The sequence below is a fragment of the Delphinapterus leucas genome, chromosome 8 (genome assembly GCF_059928025.1).
Source record: "Delphinapterus leucas isolate spDelLeu-1000000601 "Yukka" chromosome 8, BTC_Dleu_Yukka2, whole genome shotgun sequence".
Lineage (NCBI taxonomy): Eukaryota > Metazoa > Chordata > Mammalia > Artiodactyla > Monodontidae > Delphinapterus > Delphinapterus leucas.
In genome coordinates, this window is record NC_143136.1 from 6,685,427 (window position 1) to 6,698,262 (window position 12,836).

At 46.2% G+C, this 12,836-nt stretch overlaps 1 protein-coding gene across 1 annotated transcript in view; it reads right to left on the bottom strand.

Moving 5' to 3' along the window:
* TRPM8 (transient receptor potential cation channel subfamily M member 8) overlaps positions 1-10,099 on the bottom strand; it is an 88,342-nt gene extending 78,243 nt beyond the window's left edge. The window contains exon 1 of the mRNA XM_022568021.2: positions 9,775-10,099. Coding sequence (XP_022423729.2) covers positions 9,775-10,038 — 264 coding nt within the window. The 5' untranslated portion in view covers positions 10,039-10,099. The remainder of the gene's footprint in view (positions 1-9,774) is intronic.
* Between the last annotated feature and the right edge of the window lie 2,737 nt (positions 10,100-12,836).

The following is a 12,836-nucleotide window of genomic DNA, read 5'->3' on the forward strand; positions in this document are numbered from 1 at the left end:
CTCAGGTCACCGGGCGCCAGCAGTTCTCAGACAGTGTCATGTGGGTTTGCCCCCCGGCCTTGCACCGACGCCAGGCCTGACTCGTCACCCCCCCACAATGAGGTCACCACGAAAAGGGAGGCGGCACTCCCTCTCCTGGAAGAAGGTCCACCACGCCTCCAGCAGTCTCCCCCTTTGCTAGCCCCTACCCCCACCAACATACATCCTGAAACATCAGAGCATGGGGACCACGTGCCCCAAGTTTCCCCAGAAGTCCTGTGTCTTAACTCCAATTCCCATGAGGGAAAGGTGTTCGCCTTTACCCATCGGCCTCAAGCCGAAAAACCTTCTCCAGAGAGAACATCCCACATCCAGGAAGGCTCAGAGTGGCCCTGCTCCTAATAGCAAAACCTGAAACCCAAATGTTCACCCCGCTTAGGCTGGACAGACACGCACAGGATGCAGGGTGGCCCAGCAGGAGTGAATCAACAGCCATTACACCTGACAACACAGAGGGACCACAAACACAGGATGCTAAGCAAGCAATGAATTCACGGGAGCTTCCGGGAAGATGGCGGAAGGGTAAGACGCGGAGATCACCTTCCTCCCCACAGATACACCAGAAATACATCTACACGTGGAACAGCTCCTACAGAACACCTACTGAAGGCTGGCAGAAGACCTCAGACCTCCCAAAAGGCAAGAAACCCCCCACGTACCTGGGTAGGGCAAAAGTAAAAAGAATAAACAGAGACAAAAGGATAGGAACGGGATCTGCACAAGTGGGAGGGAGCTGTGAAGAAGGAAAGGTTTACACACACTAGGAAGCCCCTTCGCGGGCGGAGACTGGGGTGGCGGAGGGGGAAGCTTCGGGGGTGCGGAGGGCAAAGCGGAGAGATTCCCGCACAGAGGATCAGGGCCGACCGGCACTCACCAGCCCGAGAGGCTTGTCTGCTCACCCGCCGGGGCGGGCGGGGCCCGGAGCTGAGGCTCGGCTTCGGTCGGAGGCAGGGAGAGGACTGGGGTTGGCGGCGTGAACGCGGCCTGCAGGGGGTTAGTGCGCCACAGCTAGCCGGGAGGGAGTCCGGGGAAAAGTCTGGACCTGCCGAAGAGGCAAGAGACTTTTTCTTCCCTCTTTGTTTCCTGGTGCGCGAGGGGAGGGGATTCAGAGCGCTGCTTAAAGGCGCTCCAGAGACGGGCGCGATCCGCGGCTATCAGCGCGGACCCCAGAGACAGTCATAAGACGCTAAGGCTGCTGCTACCGCCACCAAGAATCCTGTGTGCGAGCACAGGTCACTATCCACACCCCTCTTCCGCGGAGCCCGTGCAGCCCGCCACCGCCAGGGTCCCGGGATCCAGGGACAACTTCCCCGGGAGAACGCACGGCGCGCCTCAGGCTGGTGCAACGTCACGCCGGCCTCTGCCGCCGCAGGCCCGCCCCGCACTCCGTGCCCCTCCCTCCCCGCGGGCTGAGTGAGCCAGAGCCCCTGAATCAGCGGCTCCTTTAACCCCGTCCTGTCTGAGCGAAGAACAGAAGCCCTCCGGCAACCTACACAAAGAGGCAGGGCCAAATCCAAACCTGAGCCCCGGGAGCTGTGAGAACAAAGAAGAGAAAGGGAAATCCCTCCCAGCAGCCTCAGGAGCAGCGGATTAAATCTCCACAATCAACTTGATGTACCTGCATCTGTGGAATACATGAATAGACAACCAATCATCCCAAATTAAGGAGGTGGACTTCGAGAACAAGATTTATGATTTTTTCCCCTTTTCCTCTTTTTGTGAGTGTGTATGTGTATGCTTCTGTGTGAGATTTTGTCTGTATGGCTTTGCTTCCACCATTTGTCCTACGGTTCTATCCGTCCGTTTTTGTTGTTGGTTTGCTTTTGTTTTTTAATATTTTTTTCTTTTTTTTCTCTTAATAATTTTTTTATTTTAATAAATTTATTATATTTTATCTTACTTTATTTTACTTTATCTTCTTCCTTTTTTTTCCTTCCTTCCTCCCTCCCTCCCTTCTTTCTTTCTTTCTACTTCTACTAATTCTTTCTTTCTACTTTTTCTCCCTTTTATTCTGAGCCGTGTGGATGGAAGGCTCTTGGTGCTGCAGCCAGGAGTCAGTGCTGTGCCTCTGAGGTGGGAGAGCCAACTTCAGGACACTGGTCCACAAGAGACCTCCCAGCTCCACATAATATCAAATGGCGAAAATCTCCCAGAGATCTCCATCTCAACACCAGCACCCAGCTTCACTCAACGACCAGGAAGCTACAGTGCTGGTCATCCTATGCCAAACACCTAGCAAGACAGGAACACAACCCCACCCTTTAGCAGAGAGGCTGCCCAAAATCATAACAAGTCCACAGACACCCCAAAACACACCACCAGACGTGGACCTGCCCACCAGAAAGACAAAATCCAGCCTCATCCACCAGAACACAGGCACTAGTCCCCTCCACCAGGAAGCCTACACAACCCACTGAACCAACCTTAGCCACCAGGGACAGACACCAAAAACAATGGGAACTACGAACCTGCAGCCTGCAAAAAGGAGACCCCAAACACAGTAAGATAAGCAAAATGAGAAGACAGAAAAACACACAGCAGATGAAGGAGCAAGATAAAAATGCACCAGACCTAACAAATGAAGAGAAAATAAGCAGTCTACCTGAAAAATAATTCAGAGTAATGACAGTAAAGATGATCCAAAATCTTGGAAATAGAATAGAGAAAATGCAAGAAACATTTAACAAAGACCTAGAAGAACTAAAGTTGAAACAAACAATGATGAACAGCACAATAAATGAAATTAAAAATACTCTAGATGGGATCAATAGCAGAATAACTGAGGCAGAAGAATGGATAAGTGACCCGGAAGATAAAATAGTGGAAATAACTACTGCAGAGCAGAATAAAGAAAAAAGAATGAAAAGAACTGAGGACAAGTCTCAGAGACCTCTGGGACAACATTAAACGCACCAACATTCGAATTATAGGGGTTCCAGAAGAAGAAGAGAAAAAGAAAGGGACTGAGAAAATATTTGAAGAGATTATAGTTGAAAACTTCCCTAATATGGGAAAGGAAATAGTTAATCAAGTCCAGGAAGCACAGAGAGTCCCATACAGGATAAATCCAAGGAGAAATATGCCAAGACACATATTAATCAAACTGTCAAAAATTAAATACAAAGAAAACATATTAAAAGCAGCAAGGGAAAAACAACAAATAACACACAAGGGAATCCCCATAAGGTTAACAGCTGATCTTTCAGCAGAAACTCTGAAAGCCAGAAGGGACTGGCAGGACATATTTAAAGTGATGAAGGAGAAAAACCTGCAACCAAGATTACTCTACCCAGCAAGGATCTCATTCAGATTTGATGGAGAAATTAAAACCTTTAGAGACAAGCAAGAGCTGAGAGAGTTCAGCACCACCAAACCAACTTTACAACAACTGCTAAAGGAACTTCTCTAGGCAAGAAACACAAGAGAAGGAAAAGACCTACAATAACGAACCCAAAACAATTAAGAAAATGGGAATAGGAACATACATATCGATAATTACCTTAAATGTAAAGGGACTAAATGCTCCCACCAAAAGACACAGATTGGCTGCATGGATACAAAAACAAGACCCATATATTTGCTGCCTACAAGAGACCCACTTCAGACCTAGAGACACATACACACTGAAAGTAAGGGGATGGAAAAAGACGTTTCATGCAAATGGAAACCAAAAGAAACCTGGAGTAGCAATTCTCATATCAGACAAAATAGACTTTAAAATAAAGACTATTAGAAGAGACAAAGAAGGACACTACATAATGATCAAGGGATCGATCCAAGAAGAAGATATAACAGTTGTAAATATTTATGCACTCAACATAGGAGCACCTCAATACATAAGGCAAATACTAACAGCCATAAAAGGGGAAATTGACAGTAACACATTCATAGTAGGGGACTTTAACACCCCACTTTCACCAATGGACAGATCATCCAAAATGAAAATAAATAAGGAAACTCAAGCTTTAAATGATATATTAAACAAGATGGACTTAATTGATATTTATAGGACATTCCATCCAAAAACAACAGAATACACATTTTTCTCAAGTGCTCATGGAACATTCTCCAGCACAGATCATATCTAGGGTCACAAATCAAGCCTTGGTAAATTTAAGAAAATTGAAATTGCATCAAGTATCTTTTCCGACCATAACGCTATGAGACTAGATATCAATTACAGGAAAAGATCTGTAAAAAATACAAACACATGGAGGCTAAACAATACACTACTTAATAACGAAGTGATCACTGAAGAAATCAAAGAGGAAATCAAAAAATACCTAGAAACAAATGACAATGGAGACACGATGACCCAAAATCTGTGGGATGCAGCAAAAGCAGTTCTAAGAGGGAAGTTTATAGCAATACAATCCTACCTTAAGAAACAGGAAACATCTCGAATAAACAACCTATCCTTGCACCTAAAGCAATTAGAGAAAGAACAAAAAAACCCCAAGGAAGGAAAGAAATCATAAAAATCAGATCAGAAATAAATGAAAAAGAAATGAAGCAAACGATAGCAAAGATCAATAAAACTAAAAGCTGGTTCTTTGAGAAGATAAACAAAATTGATAAACCATTAGCCAGACTCATCAAGAAAAAAAGGGAGAAGACTCAAATCAATAGAATTAGAAATGAAAAAGGAGAAGTAACAACTGACACTGCAGAAATACAAAGGATCATGAGAGGTAACTACAAGCAACTCTATGCCAATAAAATGGACAACCTGGAAGAAATGGACAAATTCTTAGAAAGGCACAACCTGCCAAGACTGAATCAGGAAGAAATAGAAAATATGAACAGACCAATCACAAGCACTGAAATTGAAACTGTGATTAAAAATTTTCCAACGAACAAAAGCCCAGGACCAGATGGCTTCACAGGCGAATTCTATCAAGCATTTAGAGAAGAGCTAACACCTATCCTCCTGAAACTCTTCCAAAATATAGCAGAGGGAGGAACACTCCCAAACTCATTCTACGAGACCACCATCACCCTGATACCAAAACCAGACAAGGATGTCAGAAAGAAAGAAAACTACAGGCCAATATCACTGATGAACATAGATGCAAAAATCCTCAACAAAACACTAGCAAACAGAATCCAACAGCACATTAAACGGATCATGCACCATGATCAAGTGGGGTTTATTCCAGTAATGCAAGGATTCTTCAATATACGCAAATCAATCAACGTGATACACCATATTAACAAATTGAAGGAGAAAAACCATATGATCATCTCAATAGATGCAGAGAAAGCTTTCAACAAAATTCAACATCCATTTATGATAAAAACACTACAGAAAGTAGGCATAGAGGGAACTTTCCTCAACATAATAAAGGCCATATGTGACAGACCCACAGCCAACATCATCCTCAATGGTGAAAAACTGAAAGCATTTCCACTAAGATCAGGAACAAGACAAGGTTGCCCACTCTCACCACTCTTATTCAACTTAGTTTTGGAAGTTTTAGCCACAGCAATCAGAGAAGGAATGGAAATAAAAGGAATCTAAATCGGAAAAGAAGAAGTAAAGCTGTCACTGTTTGCAGATGACATGATACTATACGTAGAGAATCCTAAAGATGCTACCAGAAAACTACTAGGGCTAATCAATGCATTTGGTAAAGTAGCAGGATACAAAATTAATGCACAGAAATCTCTGGCATTCCTATACACTAATGATGAAAAATCTGAAAGTGAAATCAAGAAAACACTCCCATTTACCACTGCAACGAAAAGAATAAAATATCTAGGAATAAACCTACCTAAGGAGACAAAAGACCTGTATGCAGAAAATTATAAGACACTGATGAAAGAAATTAAAGGTGATACAAATAGATGGAGAGATATACCGTGTTCTTGGATTGGAAGAATCAACATTGTGAAAATGACTCTACTACCCAAAGCAATCTACAGATTCAATGCAATCCCTATCAAACTACCACTGGCATTTTTCACAGAACTAGAACAAAATATTTCACAATTTGTATGGAAACACAAAAGACCCCGAATAGCCAAAGCAATCTTGAGAACGAAAAACGGAACTGGAGGAATCAGGCTCCCTGACTTCAGACTATACTACAAAGCTACAGTAATCAAGACAGTATGGTACTGGCACAAAAACAGAAAGATAGATCAATAGAACAGGATAGAAATCCCAGAGCTAAACCCACGCCCATATGGCCACCTTATCTTTGATAAAGGAGGCAGGAATGTACAGTGGAGAAAGGACAGCCTCTTCAATAAGTGGTGCTGGGAACACTGGACAGGTACATGTAAAAGTATGAGATTAGATCACTCCCTAACACCATACACAAAAATAAGCTCAAAATGGATTAAAGACCTAAATGTAAGGCCAGAAACTATCAAACTCTTAGAGGAAAACATAGGCAGAACACTCTATGACATAAATCACAGCAAGATCCGTTCTGACCCACCTCCTAGAGAAATGGAAATAAAAACAAAAATAAACAAATGGGACCTAATGAAACTTCAAAGCTTTTGCACAGCAAAGGAAACCATAAACAAGACCAAAAGACAACCCTCAGAGTGGGAGAAAATATTTGCAAATGAAGCAACTGACAAAGGATTAATCTCCAAAATTTATAAGCAGCTCATGCAGCTCAATAACAAAAAAGCGAACAACCCAATCCAAAAATGGGCAGAAGACCTAAATAGACATTTCTCCAAAGAAGATATACAGACTGCCAACAAACACATGAAAGAATGCTCAACATCACTAATCATTAGAGAAATGCAAATCAAAACTACAATGAGATATCATCTCACACCGGTCAGAATGGCCATCATCAAAAAATCTAGAAACAATAAATGCTGGAGAGGGTGTGGAGAAAAGGGAACCCTCTTGCACTGTTGGTGGGAATGTAAATTAATACAGCCACTGTGGAGAACAGTATGGAGGTTCCTTAAAAAACTACAAATAGAACTACCATATGACCCAGCAATCCCGCTACTGGGTATATACCCTGAGAAAACCATAATTCAAAAAGAGTCATGTACCAAAATGTTCATTGCAGCTCTATTTACAATAGCTAGGAGATGGAAACAACCTAAGTGTCCATCATCGGATGAATGGATAAAGAAGATGTGGCACATGTATACATTGGAATATTACTCAGCCATAAAAAGAAACGAAATTGAGCTATTTGTAATGAGGTGGATAGACCTAGAGTCCGTCATACAGAGTGAAGTAAGTCAGAAAGAGAAAGACAAATACCGTATGCTAACACACATATATGGAATTTAAGGAAAAAAAATGTCATGAAGAACCTAGGGGTAAGACAGGAATAAAGACACAGACCTACTAGAGAATGGACTTGAGGATATGGGGAGGGAGAAGGGTAAGCTTTGACAAAGCGAGAGAGTGGCATGGACATATATACACTACCAAACGTAAAATAGATAGCTAGTGGGAAGCAGCCGCACAGCACAGGGAGATCAGCTTGGTGCTTTGTGACCACCTGGAGGGGTGGGATAGGGAGGGTGGGAGGGAGGGAGACACAAGAGGGAAGAGATATGGGAACATAGGTATATGTATAACTGATTCACTTTGTTATAAAGCAGAAACTAACACACCACTGTAAAGCAATTATACTCCAATAAAGATGTAAAAAAAAAAAAGGAAAGAAAAAAGAAATGAATTCACAAAGGAATACTTATTGTGTAATTCCACAAATATCAAAACAGACAAAACAAAGCCTTGTATTGTTTAGGGACATATATTCAAATCATAAGCTTATAAATAAAAGCAGGACCAGGGAACACAAAATTCAGGGTAGCTGTCGCCTTTGGCACGGAGGGCACGTGGGGCACTCCTGCAAAGGGCTGGTGGTGGGTGCAAGCGTGTTCATTTTATTATTCTTCCTTAGGCTGGGAATTTACATTTGCATGTTCTTTTCTACAAATAATAAAAATGTAGAGAGCAAAAATAAATCCTACACTCATCTGAACGCGAAAAATTTTGAAAACCTGTGATGCCCTTTCTTCCTCAGAATATTTTCTAGCTCTTCACTAATTTTAAGTCTACTTAACACAGATGAAGAAAACTCAACAGTATAAGCTTATGTGTATAAGCTTGTGAAATCGATGATGGTAGAGGAGGGGTGGTGGTAAAAACTGCCTTGTTGCTGAAAGTTCCCTCTGGGGACTTCCCTGGCGATCCAGTAGTTAAGACTCACGCTTCCACTGCAGGGGTCATGGATTCGATCTCTGGTCAGGGAACTAAGATCCCACATGCCATGATGTGTGGCCAAAAAAAATTTTTTTTAATTAAAAAATAAAGGCCTTTAAAGAAAAAGAAGTTCCCTCTGAAAAATGTACTTTGCAAAGGTGTGTATTCTCAGGGGCAAACAGGACCCCCCCCCCATAACTGGGATGTACTTAGGTGGTCTCAGAAATTCTACCCACAGGGCAGCTGGCATCTCTGAGGGGAGCAGGAAATCCATCCAGAAATCCCATGGGAGCCCAAAGGAGAATGGCAAGGGAGAGTCAGCCTTTGTCTCCCAGAGGCACCCACGCCTGCGTCCAAGTGTGATCCGGAAAGGCCTTTTCTGCCCTCCCAGAGGTCTGTCACTGCTGGAGGCTGGAGGAGGGGGCATTGGAGAGGCCACCAGCGCCCTCTGCCCACTGTGTTATTCTCACCGGACCAGGGTCAAGGTGACGGCAGGTGCAAAATCTAAGGAGGCGCTGGGTGTTGGGAGTGGCAAGAAGTGCACGGGCGCCCCCGAGAACCCCACCCAGCAGATCAAAATACTGACATGCCCAGCACCCCAGAAGCCCCCACCCAGTCCCTCCTCCTTCCTTTTTCCAAAGTTAGCCACCGCCCCGACTTTTAACACTCTAGTCGGCGGAAGCTTGGTACCAGACTGGAACGTTGCCTTTATTTCCTGACAAATGAGAGTATTCGCTAGGACGTGAGAGTGAACAGAAAGCCTGCGGGAACCACTAGAGGTGGCTGAGGGACGGAAGAGGCAGCGCAGCCCAGCGGGGAGCCTCCTGCCGGGCGCCCCACCCTGAGTCCGCTCACCCCTAGGCAACAGCTCAGTGTGCCTCTATGTCCTGAAGGCAGTGTGGACACGGGCTTGGAAGGAGGAGAGAGATGCTGTGGAGAACAGCTAGAAGCTACGGCAAGAACAAATGCAGACCCAGAATGAGCCCCCGGCCATAGAGTTGAAGAAAAGGACTTCAAGAATCAATTCCAAGGTGAACCCACAGGGCTGGAAGCAAGGACACCAAGCATTAACTAGTAAAAGGAATATTAAAAGTGCAGTATTTAGGATTTCATAAAAGTCACTTAACAAGTGCATTCTTGAATGGATAAACAAGGTCCTACTGTACAGCACAGGGAACTATATCCAGTCTCCTGTAGTAAACCGCAATGGAAAAGCATGTGAAAAAGCAGGTATATATATGTGTAACTGAATCACTTTGCTCTACAACAGAAATGAACACTGCTATTTTTTTAAAAAGGCCCCAAATAAGTACATTCTTTAGCAACTCAAGGTTGCAGTCACAATCTTCAAAACAGGAATGCCTGAGAAACTACACAGAAAAGAAAAGGCCTCTACATTCGACAAAAATAATCCACAGAACGAAATGCCATACGTTGAGATATGATCTTTTTAAAGAAGGAGTATTGGTCCCCAAAGAATCCTAGCTGCAAAGGGCTGCTTTCTGACAGTGTTGGTGGGGCGTGGCTCAACTCACGCTCTCGCTGTAGGACACGTCTGTGCTGCGAGACGCGCTGGAGCACAGGGTCCGGGTGCTGTCCGGCGTGCCGTTCCTTCTGCTTCTCATGCTAAGCCGGGCGCCCTTGAAGGACATCTGTTCCCCTGTGGAGAAAGGGGAGGGAGGGTAAGATGGGGTCACAAACGGTGGACGTGCTTCACTGAAAGCTTTACCGCCATGCCCTCCCCCTCTCGCTGTCTGCCATGCCCCAGCCCCGTCCCGCCCCCCACCCCCAAAGGACATTGGTCCCCCTGCCTCTGCTCTCCTTGCTTCATTCCTTCTCGTCCTCCAGGACCCAGCTTGAGTTCAGTCCTTCCATACTCCTTCCCTGGCCGCTCCCGTCTGGGCAGAGCCCTCCTGGGTGCGCTCCCCTCTCCTATGGGAGGTGGGATCCCGCATCCCAGACCACCGCGCATAGGAGGTGCATCATAGCTCCTTCGAAGTTAATGGATTTGTAGTGAAGGAACTTGCAGAACTGTAGCTAGCGGCTGTGGCAGCTAGAGGACCGGCTGGCTGGCGGCAGAGAGGAGTCCTGCCCTGATGTGGTCAAGTGAAGTGGGAGAAGGACCTTGACCCACAGGGGCAGTAGGGCCTGAGGGCCAGTGTGCTCCAGGTCACCCTGAGACTCAGAGCCGGCACGTGGTTCCCAAGGACACCCGGCAACAATTCCCTCCCGGCCTGGAGAACAGGCCATTAGCCCGGGCATCCCAGAAGCCTCAGTTGCCACGGAGATGCCTCCGGGCTGCCCCCTGCTCTTCTAGGGCTCAGACCCTCCCATCCCAGCTGCAGGAGCCACCCGTCCCTCCTGTCTCCCAAACACTATCTCAGACCCGTATCCACAGAGAGCTACTCCACATCCCCAGGCTGTCCGGCAGACACAGCAAACAAGACGTTTCTAGAACAAGAGCATCATCCTTCTCCTACACCCCGCCTCCCTGTGTCTCCTCCTGGCACCAAGCTCCCCCAGCTGCCTGTGACATCTGCCCCCACCCTCACCTCCATCATCACCACATCCAAGTGGCAGTCGCACCCCCTCGCCCCTCTCCAGCCCCTCCAGTGGCCCGCAGCTGCCACCTGGGCCCTGCTTGCCTCCCCCGCATGACTGCACCCACCTCCCTCTCCTTCTGGGCCAGGTTCCTCACAGGGCCCCGCTTTTCCCATCTAGGTCCCACCGTCTGTCTGGAACCCTCTTCCTCAAACCCTGCCCAGCTGCTTATCTCCCGCCCATCCTACGGGCCTTATGCACCATCTCTTCAGGGAGGTACCTCTGACGCCCAGGCTGGCGCAGGTGCCTGGTGGCCTGTTCTGGAAGCACCATCTCCCCTCCACCAAGCCATGTGTATCCTGATTTGTTACATGATCTGTTTGGCCCCTGTCTGCCTACTTAAGTCAAAAACCAGATCTAGGGGCTTCCCTGGTGGCGCAGTGGTTGAGAGCCCACCTGCCGATGCAGGGGACGCGGGTTCGTGCCCCGGTCCGGGAAGATCCCACATGCCGCGGAGCGGCTGGGCCCGTGAGCCATGGCCGCTGGGCCTGTGCGTCTGGAGCCCGTGCTCCGCAACGGGAGAGGCCACAGCAGTGAGAGGCCCGCGTACCGCAAAAAACAGAAACAAAATCCGCTCTATCTGCTCAGCAGTGTATTCCCAGAGCCTGGCACAGAGCACAGAGTAGAATTGTACCAACATTGATTGAGCGAATAATCTAAGTGATTACGTAACACTCCCTCCCACCCTCAAAATCCTCTTTCAGTTTGCAAATTACTTCCAACTCGCCTTCCATACCCCCTGCACGAGGAAAGGCCTGAGACCCACGGCTCAGCCACACGACTCCTGAGCCCTCAGCCTGTCTCCTCCTCCAGGTCACCTGTCCCAGCCTCAAAACCCTCCCACGCCACAGACACCAACGCTTCTTCAAAGCCCGCTCAGAACCCTCAGGCCAGGCTGTTTAAAACAAGGAGTGCTTCTTTTACTTCTCTCCCCAGGCATTTCACGGAGAGGCTCAGAGCATTAATTGGTACTTTACATACATTATGACCAAACCGCAAATCAATCCTGCAAGGTATTTACTATGATCCCCATACAGCAAATGGCTTCTAAGTAGGGCACCAACAGTCAGGAAATGATTTCATTTGCTCACAATGAAAAAACTGCTTATTTCGTTGCAACGGAGAAAAGTGTATTTTTGCTTTTTCATCACAGTTCAGTCAAATAAGAAATGGGAAAGCTGTGTAAGAAATGCAGAATCTACCCTTTTCTGACATTTCGCATGTCTTTATTCGATGTTAGTTTCTAACTGGTTTTCTGAGGCCGGGGGATGTCCAAGGTGACGAATTATGAGTCCAGGCGGTCTTCATACCATCCCACATACCAGGTATTCCAGGTGTACCGTTTATCCATCTCCTAAACACATGCAGGAGCTAAGGGTTCGGTGTGAAAGGGGTTTCCAGGACGAGGGACATAGGCCAAGGACCAAGGGCTTCCGGGGTTTCTGGAGAGGAGAGGAGAGGGTCCAGAGGGCCCCCCCAGGAACCTTGGGAAAGAGGGTGGCCCGGCCCTGAAAGGGGGTGAACTGGAAAAGTAGAAGGAGGAGGGAATGAAAGCCACACCAGGGAGAAACCAGTCGATGTATCACATGCTAAGGAAAAGTCATAAAATCACACCACTGGGTTGAACAACACAAAATCCAGTAGAGAAGATGGGCCGAAGAATCCAAAGCCACCAAACAAGGGAACACAAGTCACTAATAAACACAAAAACATGCTAAGCCTTCCTAGTAATAAAAACAATAAAAGTCCAACGATGATGAAACACCCAGGGGAGATATTTCAGGTGACAGCATTTGACGTTGGGAAGAGCTTAGTGGGACAGACACTCTCATATCATTGGGGGGCTAAAAATCATCTTCCTGCCTGCAAAAGAATGTGGCAATAATGTAGCCAGACATGTAAGTATTATCATTGTTGACCCAGTGAATTGGCTTTGGAGAATTCTAGATAAATCATCATGAAACACATTAAAGGGTATACTCAAAAGATATTCATT